We start from the raw sequence: 13048 nt of genomic DNA, 5'->3' as shown, positions 1-13048 counted from the left end.
ATTGTGTCAGTATTTGAGGCTGTTTAAAGAGTTTAATTACAGCAAAGCAGATTGATAAAAACGCAACAAAAAAAAAAAAAACACCTGCAAATTACAACTAATGCACAAAAAAAACTACTTACATTTATTTAAAAAGCAAAAAGTTACAGCTAGTATGAGGGAACAGCCGCTTGTTTGAGGACATGGTGAAGAAAATATTAAACTTATAATGGCTGACTTAAGAACTCGTATGTAAAATAAACCTTCCTCTTAGTTAGTAAACTAAAGATATGCAGTTGTAATAGATACAGCTAAAGGAGAACCATTTCTCACTCATATTCAGGTAAGCTGCTTTAAAATCAGCTGGAAATAGTTTTTGACCAGTCACATACATCAAGATATACCGAGGTTTTAAACAGACTTGGTTTTCCTCCATACTGTCCTCACCATTTAAAGCACTTTTAATGAGATGCTAAATAAAGTTCCAGAGTGACTGGGGTTTTCTGCCTGCAATCACCATAAACCTGCACTAGTGCTGCACACTGATGGTCAGCAGGCTGAAATAAGGGTGTTAAACGCCTCCCTTGCTTACAAGAAAGAAAAAAATAGCTGTTCAGATAAAGTTGTGGGAAGTACAAAAGATAAGGTGTAGAAAGTAAAGGAATGTCTCCCAATGAAATGATTAAATTTAGCAAGTGGAATCAATAGTTTTGCTTATATGTTTATCTAAATCAATGAACAATAAACAATAAACAAAAGTCATGGAATCATATCATCCATCCATTGTCTATATTTGCTTATCCTTGCAGGGTCACAGGGGGCTGATGATATAATCTTATAACAGGAAGAATCAACATATTATCTTAACAGCAGTAGGAATCTCCATCTTAAAATTTTCAACAATTAAAATCATTCTATAAATGTTTGGTGTAAATTCTTATGTAATTACCACAATACTGTCAAAAATCACAGTGTTTGATTCTTGAGAGAATCATCAACCAGAATATTGCTGTTCTCGCCAGTTTAAACCTCTGATCAAACCATCCAGGTTAAGCTTTAAACTGACAGTTCACCTTCTCTCCTGCTTCCAGTCTGCCACTGGGGAGAAAAAAAACAACCAAACAATGCAACCCATTTACAGCGGTTTGACTACTCTGTACAGGTTAAACACATTATTCCCTCAAGATGGACTGAGATATGCTACTGCTGCTGACTGTGTGTGAGGATCATCACCAAAACAAAGAATCTGGGGTTTGCTGTAAAGTCACTCCTCTGACCGACAGGCAGCTAAAACTCTCGCAGTCTAGTTCCACTTTTCTTGATGCCACTGAGATTTTGGCGGTCCCCCAGGGGTCTAGCAATAATATTCAGAGTGAATTGGGGGGTGGCTATTTCACATTCAAGCGCTCAATCTCTACCACACGCCTGGTATGGTAATTAGCCTACTTAATTAATCTCAGCAGAATTCCTCGCACAAGGGCAGGTTCGGATTTACAAGAGAAAGATGCAGAAAAAGACTGCAACTCTTGTGACAGGGTAGTTTGTGCACATTTTTACAGTTTGTCGTTATATTACAGGAGCCAAAAAGACAAATTAGAGCAATTGCTTATTCTAGAGTATCCTCCATGTGTTCTCGATTAGCAAGATGACCATTTTGAAGTGAAACTAATGAGCTGTAGGTTCTGAGTCATACCATAACTCTAAAGCTAAGACGAAGAAAGTGGAAGGGCGAATTCTCAACATCCTCCATGCTCTGGTCTGATAAGGAAACATCCAGCAGAAGGACGGCCACATCATGAATGCTGGTCCTTATAAATTCAAAGCTCTGGAGGAGAAACAAAGCTGTATGTTTTTGTGTTACTAGAGAGAGGAAACAGTCTGAGGTACAGCAGGGACACAAGGAAAGGTGAAGAGGTGTGAAGATGAGAGACGAAGAAAAAGGAGGCGACACGGGGCAAAAAACAGCAAGCAGGCTGGTCAAGACAAATACACATGGCACTGTATCCTTTTTCCCACTCTGATCTAACTCAGACAGGATGTATTTTAGTTCATCTTCACATCTTCAATTATTTGAAGTACAAAACCAAAAAGAGTCCCACATTCCTTTCTACATAACCCAAATTTTTACCTTATTCTAGACTTAAAAAATAGAAATAGCTTGGTGCACAAGTTGTGAGCTAAGACATATTCTTTAATAGCTTTATCACTGACGTTAGACAAATATTTGACTCATAAAAATTAACACCACCCAGCTGAGCCATAAAATATATGAATTGTCAAATTTGTGCCATGTGTTGCCAAAATGTACAGCTCCCACGAGTAAATTATTTAACTCCTGTTTCGCTGCCATTTTCAACTAGATTCTGTAAATTATACAGAAAAAAATCAGAGGGTGTCAACTTTTCTTCCTCCAGAATAGAAATACAAAATGTTACAATACAGTAAAGAGCCTTATAGTTTTACAAAAGTTCTCTCATTTTGGAAAAATAGCTCCCAAATCAGCTTGCTCCTTTGTGGAAAAGTAAATGTCCCCTAGACCTAATAGCTAGTAGTGTAACCCTTTGCAGCAACATCTACCATGAAGTGTTTGTGATAACTGGCAGTGAGACTTTTACATCATCATGGAGGAATTTGTATGTTTAGAGGTGGACTTGCTGGTATGTTTCGGATCATTGTCCTGCTGCATGTAACTCAAGTGCACTTGAGCTAAAGTTTACACACCGATGACTAGATATTTATCTTCAGGATTTTCAGCTAGAGAGTAGTATTCATAGTTCCCGGAATAACAAGTTCATCTTTTGTATCACCTTTCTATAAAATATCTTCCCAAAAGTCTTTATTATGAAGATGTTTTTAGGTCATGTGGGATGAGCCTCTGCTGACCAATAGGAACACATGTGGGATGTGTTCCTATTGGTCAGCAGTGGCTTTTCGCTTGAAACTCCCATTTATGCCCAATATTCTCCCTAGTGTCAACTCATGAACTCTGACCTCATCTGAGACAAATGCAGTATGGCAGTTTGGTAGGCCAGCCAAACCTCGGGAAGGGTCAGCATTTCATGTTTTCTCTACATGTCGATAATAGCGGTTTGGATAGCTATTTTCCATTAATAAACTGAATCACGTAAAAACAGCATTTTGTATATCCTCAGGTTATCTTTGTCTGATAATGACCTCACAAAAAAATAACATGACTTTATGAAATATACAAGTGAGAAAACAAAGCAGAAGCAGGAGAAAAAAGTAAAGAGGCAAATACTTTTTGTCAGTAGTTGATCAGACTTAAGACTTGTTTGACTTATAAAAATTAAAATCATCCAGCTGTCTCATAAAATGAATGAACTGTGAAAACATACCACACGTTCCCTGAAAATCACACATCCTCAGAGTAAATGAAACTAACTCACATGCTTTGCTACCGCTAGCATTGGCACACAGCTGCAACCAGACATAAGCTTCCCTGAAGTCTTTGTCATGCCAGGAAACTTTGCTCAGGTGATGGGCACAGAGGGTTGGACAAGTAGCGAAAGGACAGATGAAGAAACGGAAGAAGGCTGTCTGTGCAACGCAACATCCTCCATCACAGCCCTGCCACTTCAAGCAGCAGGTGCACCTGCTAAGGTGAGAGATCTTTCTGACACCTGTAATGAGTGACAAGACCTATATGCCCAATTACACAGGAGATGAAAGATACCCACACCACCTCCAGACAGCATACATGAACCCTCCCCAGACATTTAACTTTCTGCTATGCAGCAATGAAGTTTAAAAAGAAAAAAAAAACAACAACAAAACATCAGTTAAAGGCTAACTCAGCTTTAATACAAGTGCAGATATTAGTGCCAAGAGTCTTAAAGTGAAGCAGCAAGCTTGACAACAAGAAGCTAAACGTAACAGAAAAATGCTAGAAACCTAAAAGACTAATGGTGCAATTTATTTGTACACAGGAGTTGTTTTTTCCAAGTTCCCAGTCGAGGTGCAACAACAATGCTGTCTGAAGATGGAATTCTGACTGGGAAAATCTGAAATTGCTGCACATCAAATAAGCGCCACATGTGCACTTTGTTGAAGTGCTCTCCTTATGCCTGTTGTCAGTTTCACTCAGTCTAGCAGCAAAGTAGGAGCTTGTGAATGCATCTGTATGAAACACAGCAAAAACTAAATAATTGCAACTCAGTTCCCAACGTTCATGTTAATGTGCCCCTCCACAGCTTTGGTTTGTTGGGATATTTTGTAAATGCTAACTCGGTTCAGTCTATCTGCTGAAGGTCTATATCTCTGTTGTGAAAATATGGTTTATTTCTACATTTCTGCTTATTACCTTTATACTTTCTCTGTCTTCATTTTAAACACCTGATACTGAATAAAGCTTTCACTCACTCAGTAACAGCATTCACACTGAAGAGTGTTGTGTTCAGCACAAGCTCATAGCCTTGTAAAGTGCAATGATTGGAAGAAGATTGAATTTTTAAGTTTGGTCAGGGCCAGTTAAATAAAAATTGTTCAACTCCAGACATTAACTGATCTCTTGTTGCATCTTTAGTGATCGTTTTTTTCCTGGATAACCAAGTCCATAATTTAATAGATTAAATTTTGCGCTTCAAATATGCATATTTCTGTCCAATACGCTTTCAGGTTTCACTCTTGAGCAACAATCTCTTGTCTAAATATAGCAACCTCTTGTAAAATGCCATTCTCAGGAATGTAAAACAATACTTTAAACAATCAGTGACATACACAACCGAACTACTATTGATGAACTCAGTTTTGCTGTCCAATAACAGACGAGGCTATTTTAAACCAAAGAAATAACATCATTAACTCCCTTCTAAATCAATAGTGAAAAAATAGGCATGAAACTGACTTACAACCACTTGGCAAACTGTTTACATACCTGACAGATTTCAAATTGTACCTTTAAAACTTTAGCCCTCACACGACTTATTTTGTGACAATAGCTTCACTGCCGTTGCTTGAAAATTTGAGACAATTTTTCCTAAAGCCTGCATTTGCCTTTCGACTGGCAGCCAAATGGTGATTTAAGAAGAACGCAAGAACATGCCTGGTACATGTGCTTTACATCCTCACCGCCTTTCAGCTGGGTGTAGAAGGTGAGTGTGAGCAGAATGAGGTTGAGATGGAGTTAAAGCAAATCTTGTGGCCGGTGGGGCCTCCACTATCAGCTTGTTTCTGTCAAAGGTTCGCCGTGCCACATGGGTGCATCCGTAATGTGAGCATGTGTCAACACACATTTTGCATATCTGGCAACACAGCAAGGATCTGCAGTTGTGAAACCTCTAGTGTTTAGTTAAAACATTCCTCAAGAGATTTAAGTACATAAAATAAAACAAAAAGTAGGAAAATCAACATTAACATCTCTATGTTCTCTAGGCTTTCCTAAATTTGCAGGTGCACCGCTGCTTCACAGGAAGCCAGAACCACCACATAACAAGTGAGGGGGAGGGCCTGTACAGAGTGACTGCATCCTGACAACAACCTCTGATTACACCAATCCGAACAGCACAGCCAGGGTGAGGGCAGGAGCAAAACCAGACAGTACACCTCCACATCGCTCAGCAAATAAACAGCAGGCGTGACTCACTCAAATTCTACTCAACCCTGCCGACAAGGAAGTCTGCAAACGGGCTGCTGTAGTTTTAGGAGAGCTGCGGATGAAAGATAAGACAGTCGGTGGAAAGCTCCAGCTGTGACTAAAATTTTAATGATCAATTTTACAAATTAAACATCCCAGACTCAATTTAATCAGCAGATTTTGGAGATTACCGTCGTCCTGCTCATGGACAAGGGACAGACCTCACACATTCATGCAAGTTAGGCTCTAACACTGCAGCTTCATCAGGCTCAACTTCAAGGAAAAAAAAATAAAAGAAAAAAACAGAGTTTCATTTCCCTAAAGTGAATCTTCCTAATACAAAAAAAGGTCAAACTGGTCCACAGGACTGACACCCAATTAGTGTCACTAAAAGTGTGACTAATTATAATCTGACAAACGTGTGAAATGAAGTCAGAAACCTAAGACAGAGGCTAATTATAGCAGATTGAAACACTTCATTAAGCACAGCTTATAGCAAGGAGACATTCCACATCAGAATGCTAAAACCGCTCCAAGATGAAAATAACAGCTCCACAGCAGACACACAGAGAAACCTGTTGGGACGTAAGAGCGAAACAGTCCAGCAAAAATAACAAGATATACTTTTTGATATAAAATCCTTACGACAAACACTGCTGATGCATGAGAAGCATTTAAATGGAGGCCGTGATTTTCCTGGACAAAACTGAAGCACAGATGCAAAGTTTTGTTTTATTTATTTATATAGCAGTGCTTCCAGTGAGTTTATGCAGGAGGGGAGTTATTTCGCTGCAGGCCTCTGTGAATGTTCTGTATCGTTTCAGGAATACTTTGGGAATTTAAAATGAACTTCTTTTTAGCTAGTGACTCACTACTTCCAACAAACTACAAAACAAAACAAAAGAAAACACATGTAGGGGAGATGAAAAACCAGGTCCAAAAATGTAGACAGATTTCACAAGAAAGTAGATCAAAGCAATCAACAAGAGATACACAGGAGATGTAGATGAAGACCTAATATGCAAAAGCAAAAATATGAAGCTTTTTTTTTGCTGGTCAGTGAGCACACCATATTAAAAGTTATCAGGTCGGTAGTTAGATGGACTATTTTAAAGGAAACGGTATTAACTAGTTAATTTTTCCATCTTATTTAATTTTTCATTTGATTTGTCATTTTTCTACACTGAAAAAACAACTTATCATCAAACACAAACCAAAGCAACTAAAAAGGTGTAGGTTGACGGTATGCTTTACCTTTCCTTAATCTGATTATCTTTTGAAAAAGATCATATACAGTACATTTTAACAAAAATAAATAAATAAGTTAACAATACTTTTTCTGTTTATAATTTGCATATTCAGGCTGGGAGAGCGTGAGAGAAAGCAGTACAGCAACAATGTTAAACCCTTTTAGATTATGGACCTATTTATCAAACAATGATCAGCGCACTAGAGATGCACAGAAAGTATCGGCTGGTGACCAGAACCAAATGAATGTTTTGGTCAGCTTGTTGTAAACTCCAAAAATCAGATATTTTATTATTATTGAACACACTATATGGAAGTGCTAAAATATTGTGCTGACAAAAGCAGTCTTTGGTGTGTAACTGAACGAAGAACATAGATTAGTTAGTCATTTTCAGTATCAGCGAGGTGTTTACAATAAAGTAAGAGAGAGCACGGATATTTAAAGGAAACCATATTTTCTATGACATTCTGAGACATTTCTGCGGTTCATTCAGGCTGCTGGACAGTGAGAGAGAGCAAGACTTCAACAGATAACAGAACAAGTAAAGTATAGCAAAGCTGCTCATTTTTTTCTTTTTGAGCTTTCAACTTCTGCTTGTTCTGGAACATGATGGATTTAAAATGTTAAAGTTAAAGTAAGGATCTAAATTCTCAAGGAAAAAACATTGACTTTTAGTAATGTTAGCCATGCTAATTGCTAATAGAAGATTTTGTTTAAATAGAGAACTTCATCATTTTTTTTTTCTTTTTAAAGCAAAGACAAATATGTTTTACAGTGAAATCTTGTTAAAATGGTGTACGATTTCCTCTACGTCCACATATTCGGAAGGCTTTTCGTACATCTTCTACTAATATACGTAAAAGTATTACCAGCAGGTCAAAAACTGGCAGTTCTTTTGTTTACTTTGAGGCCTGAAATGGCAGTTCTAGTTTTGATCATCAGGATGTTTTTGTAAGAATGATAACACATGGAAGAGCAAATATGGGTTGCAGGTTCTTTGACCTCTCCTGTTATACAACTTGATCTGCCGAGATTACAGGCCTTGTGCACTTTCAGATACTGCAGGTGGCACTGCAGAACTAAAGGGGCATGGACTCTGCATTTATCTGCTTAGGACCTAAGAAAAAAACATAGCGCTGACTTCTGTGTCACAATCCTCACACAGACAGGCTGTCTAAATGAATTTGACGCCTTAAATACATACAAAGCTGTTGTGTACCATCTTCGACATGTTATCATCTGCATCAGATTCTGCTGTTCAACATACAGGGGTTGGACAATGAAACTGAAACACCTGGTTTTAGACCACAATAATTAATTAGTATGGTGTAGGGTCTCCTTTTGCGGCCAATACAGCGTCAATTCATCTTGGGAATGACATACAAGTCCTGCACAGTGGTCAGAGGGATTTTAAGCCATTCCTCTTGCAGGATAGTGGCCAGGTCACTACGTGATACTGGTGGAGGAAAACGTTTCCTAACTCGCTCCTCCAAAACACCCCAAAGTGGCTCAATAATATTTAAATCTGGTGACTGCGCAGGCCATGGGAGATGTTCAACTTCACTTTCATGGTCATCAAACCAATCTTTCACCAGTCTTGCTGTGTGTATTGGTGCATTGTCATCCTGATACACGGCACCGCCTTCAAGATACAATGTTTGAACCATTGGATGCACATGGTCCTCAAGAATGGTTCGGTAGTCCTTGGCAGTGACGCGCCCATCTAGCACAAGTATTGGGCCAAGGGAATGCCATGATATGGCAGCCCAAACCATCACTGATCCATCCCCATGCTTCACTCTGGGCATGAAACAGTCTGGGTGGTACGCTTCTTTGGGACTTCTCCACACCGTAACTCTCCCGGATGTGGGGAAAACAGTAAAGGTGGACTCATCAGAGAACAATACATGTTTCACATTGTCCACAGCCCAAGATTTGCGCTCCTTGCACCATTGAAACCGACGTTTGGCATTGGCATGAGTGATCAAAGGTTTGGCTATAGCAGCCCGGTCGTGTATATTGACCCTGTGGAGCTCCCGACGGACAGTTCTGGTGGAAACAGGAGAGTTGAGGTGCACATTTAATTCTGCCGTGATTTGGGCAGCTGTGGTTTTATGTTTTTTGGATACAATCCAGGTTAGCACCCGAACATCCCTTTCAGACAGCTTCCTCTTGCGTCCACAGTTAATCCTGTTGGATGTGGTTCGTCCTTCTTGGTGGTATGCTGACATTACCCTGGATACCGTGGCTCTTGATACATCACAAAGACTTGCTGTCTTGGTCACAGATGCGCCAGCAAGACGTGCACCAACAATTTGTCCTCTTTCGAACTCTGGTATGTCACCCATAATGTTGTGTGCATTTCAATATTTTGAGCAAAACTGTGCTCTTACCCTGCTAATTGAACCTTCACACTCTGCTCTTACTGGTGCAATGTGCAATCAACGAAGACTGGCTACCATCCTGGTCCAATTTAGCCATGAAACCTCCCACACTAAAATGACAGGTGTTTCAGTTTCATTGTCCAACCCCTGTATTCCTCAGATTAGAAGACCCTGGAAGACGATGTCTACATTCTGTGTGGACTACTGCTTTACTCTGCTCTACATCTCAATTATTTTTCAATCCCCTTACAGTTCATTGTGGTTACAGGTTTATGACTACCTCCCAAGGTGGATCGGGGGCATAATATTGGTGGGTCAAATTCAACCCCCCTTTCTGCATCAGGACCATGTAGTTGATTGTGAGACGTAATGAATTCGTGTAGATCACGGACTGAAAGGATAATTAGAAAGGGGCTCATCACAGATGTAATAGTTTCCAAATTTGTCCACCTATGACCTCTGGCTGAAGTACTGATTTCTCTCTACAAATATATCCATAGTAACTGGGCTTAAATGCAAACATGAAACTACATATAACGATGAAGGCAAAGAATCTCAAGTAGTATAACATGACAGGAGTCATCCGCAAGACAACAAGCAGCACATACTGCAGTATCTGCAAGGGTTGTGTCTGTTTTGTGGTACTTCTTTTTATGTTTGGTTCTTCAACCAGGCTAAGACAACCCAGAAGTCCATTGTGTGACAACTGGTCCAGGGATCCACACCTTGATGCTCTACTTCCACTCCACTAAGGTTGAAGGGTATCTCTGCGAAGGAGCAGATGGTTCTTCTGCTTCAAGCCAGCACTTCCTCTCAGTTGGAGCATCTCTCTGACAGATGGGCCCCGGATCCTGGACCAAGCTAATCTCCAGCACTCCTACACTTAAAGGCACAGTGGAGCTACAGCTCTACCTCCTTGGTCCCCACTGAGCCAGGATCATTAGGACAAATCAATAAAGCCAGGCTGACTGCTGCTGTCACGTACAGCGGAACCGATCATGCATTAAAAGGTTTACTCAATTATACTGCAGTTTTACTTTGAAATAGCAAGAAACAGCAGGCCAACTCACAGTTACTCTACAGTACTTGGGAAACAAGACAGCAGAACAAAGGATAAATGGGGGGGGGGAAGATGAAATATTATCTCGAATTGTAAGGATTAAAATTACTTTTGCACACGTTATTTAATCATTCAGTTTCAAACTGAAATTGCCGTCACTTTTTTTGTAAATTCGCCAGCCTTGCTTCCAAACACAAAATGCCTCCTCCCTTTCTCGCCAGTTTGCCTGCTTTGCTTTGACCGGGTCTTGACCACGTCTGCGCTCCGAGGAGCCAAAGTTGACAGGTCGACAATTCGCACAACTATAAAAGACTTTGGAAATGCCAGGAGATATTCCTCTGCTGCGTGTGCCCGAACCAGCTTGAAGGGAAATCGGCTTTAAATCATTCGCTGCGGCCAATCGGCACGTTGTCGACAGTTTTCAAATATATGTACAGCTCAGGAGAGGCGACACTCTGCTCGAAGGGAGCGGGGGAAAAGCCCCTTTCCGTGCGAAGACAATGTCAGGCAGCCGTTTGCTCATGTTAGACTATAAATGTTGAAATTTGGCAGAATAAAAGAACAGCAGAGGGCTACTTTGCCATGAAAGAAGTACATAAAATATATTCGGACAGCTTCGCCTGGCTTACGCAGACGGCTGGAAATTACGCACATGAACGGACATCACCGATATACTGAGTTGGCAGCAAAGTAATTAATCAGAATTTGATAAATGTTTAAATTACTTACGCTTTCAGTGGATTCTGAATGACAGCCGCCATTTTGCTACAATGTAACGCAATATCGGCGTCTTGCAGTTCTGAGGGAAACCTAGGGCGAGTGACCAATCGGAACTCGAGGCAAATTCATGGACCAATCCCTGGCAGGCGTGAGCGGATGGGGCGTGGCCAAATGGGGGAAAACTGTCAAAATTATTTTAAAGGGTTTTCCCTTGTATTCATATTGTACACAACTGAATTTCAGCACTTTTAAAGAGACCATCACTATATCCCCCAAAGTTGACTCGGAACTCTTAGTGTAATAAAACAGCACATTGTAAATGGCAATGAATATTAATATGGAAAAAAATATATATATTTATTAAAATAAACATAAATCATTTCACATAATTCATAACTAAATATTTTTCCACTCACTATTTCTGTGGCTGCAGTGTTTGAGAGGAATGGAGGGCACACAATCTCTTCCTCCCACATACAGTACTTGAAGAGATATGGAACACACACACACTTGCACTAACATGGAGGCAGCTCCAGATTATGTTTTGACAGGCGGTTGCTGACACAGCTTTAATCCTTTGCAACTCTCCCCCACCAGTTTTCTTTAAATTCAAACAGTTTAAAGTAAATCAGTCATTCCTACTTGACTGTAAATGAGAAGTGTAGAAAACAGAGTGCTGAAAAGCCAAAATATGATGAGATACAAACGGAGAGCACACACATTTTATATTCTATTATGAGCAATATTGGTAGAGCAAAGGAGTGTTTGATTGAACTTTAAAGACAAATCTATTTGAGACCAATCTGACAACTTCAGAGATCAAAAATTGATAATTAACTTTATCCACAAAGGCCTACATTTCTTCTTTTAGGCCAATAAAATGCCTTTGTGCTTTTCATGACAGCACTGGCTGGTTACTCAATAAAACTAACAATGACACAAGCCAAGTTGAAGCTCTGTTACTTAATGTGAGACAAAGCATCAAAACAGCTAGATTTGAATAACACTGTCTGTCTGAGGCTTAAAACTTAAAATAAAAATAATTAGAAAGCAGTTAGCAGTTTCCAACACAAGAAATATAAATATACATATACAGTAACATTGAAACAAATCAAAAAATAATACAATGGGGAAAGACAAAAAAAACTAATAACGGTTAAAATATGAAATGCAAGGTGTTATAGGATGCAATAGTCTTTATCCTATAGTGTCTTGCAAAGGTATTGATACCACTTACCGGTAAATATTTCAACATTTTTGTCAGGATATAGAACATTATCTAAGGCTTTAAATACTTCAGGGGGTGCTGTTAAATTCGTAATCAGAAGACTGAAAGAGTTTGGTACAACTGCAAACCTACCAATTGGGAATTATTCAGAGAAGCAACCAAGAAGCCCCAAGACCTCTAGTTTAATGTTTGCCACAAAAGATGCATGGGATGCAAAAAACATGTAAAAGAAATTAGACTTTTTGGTTTACATGCAATAGACTACATGTGGAGGGAAAACTAACACCACACATCGCCCTGGAGTATCCTACTGTGTGGATCCTTTTATTAAACAGGAAGAAGAAAGGTGGTCAGACTTGATGGGAAAATGGATGGAGCTAAATACAGGGTAACCCTGGGAGACAACCTGTTAGAGACTGCAAAAGACTTGACACTGGAGCAGAGGTCCACCTTCCAGCAAGGTAAAAAACCTTAACATCCACACAGAAATACATTAGAATGGTTTAGATCAAAGTGTATTCATTTGTTAGAATGGTCCAGTCAAAGTCCAGAATTAAATCTAACAGAGCTGCAAGTCTAAATTATAGCTATTAAGCAAAAAATTAGGAAATGGTTCAGTTTCTAGATGTATTTAGCTATTACCTCAAAAGGCTTACAGTTGTAATTGAAGAAAAATGTGATTTTTTTTCTTTCTTTTTAATATTTTGTTTTGCGGCACTAGTGGCCTTTATTTTTCACTTTTTTTTCTGAATGTAGGCAGACAGGCGTAAGAAATGTGGCAAATGTCACCGGGCCCAGACGCGAACCCGGGACAGCTGCATCGAGGACTGAGGCC

At 39.5% G+C, this 13048-nt stretch overlaps 1 protein-coding gene across 2 annotated transcripts in view; it reads right to left on the bottom strand.

Annotated features, from left to right (window-relative positions):
• Window positions 1–11103, bottom strand: part of LOC124855871 (zinc finger protein DPF3-like) — a 32341-nt gene extending 21238 nt beyond the window's left edge. The window contains exon 1 of one of the 2 annotated variants that reach the window (XM_047345996.1): window positions 10995–11103. In XM_047345996.1, the coding sequence (XP_047201952.1) occupies window positions 10995–11026 (32 nt within the window). In that variant the 5' untranslated portion in view covers window positions 11027–11103. Of the gene's footprint in view, window positions 1–1672; window positions 2020–10994 lie in introns of those variants that run through there. The other variant, XM_047345995.1, reaches the window with a different exon arrangement.
• Window positions 11104–13048: the final 1945 nt, after the last annotated feature.

The sequence above is a fragment of the Girardinichthys multiradiatus genome, chromosome 19 (genome assembly GCF_021462225.1).
Source record: "Girardinichthys multiradiatus isolate DD_20200921_A chromosome 19, DD_fGirMul_XY1, whole genome shotgun sequence".
NCBI classification, from domain to species: domain Eukaryota; kingdom Metazoa; phylum Chordata; class Actinopteri; order Cyprinodontiformes; family Goodeidae; genus Girardinichthys; species Girardinichthys multiradiatus.
This window is presented reverse-complemented; position numbering and strand designations above follow the sequence as displayed.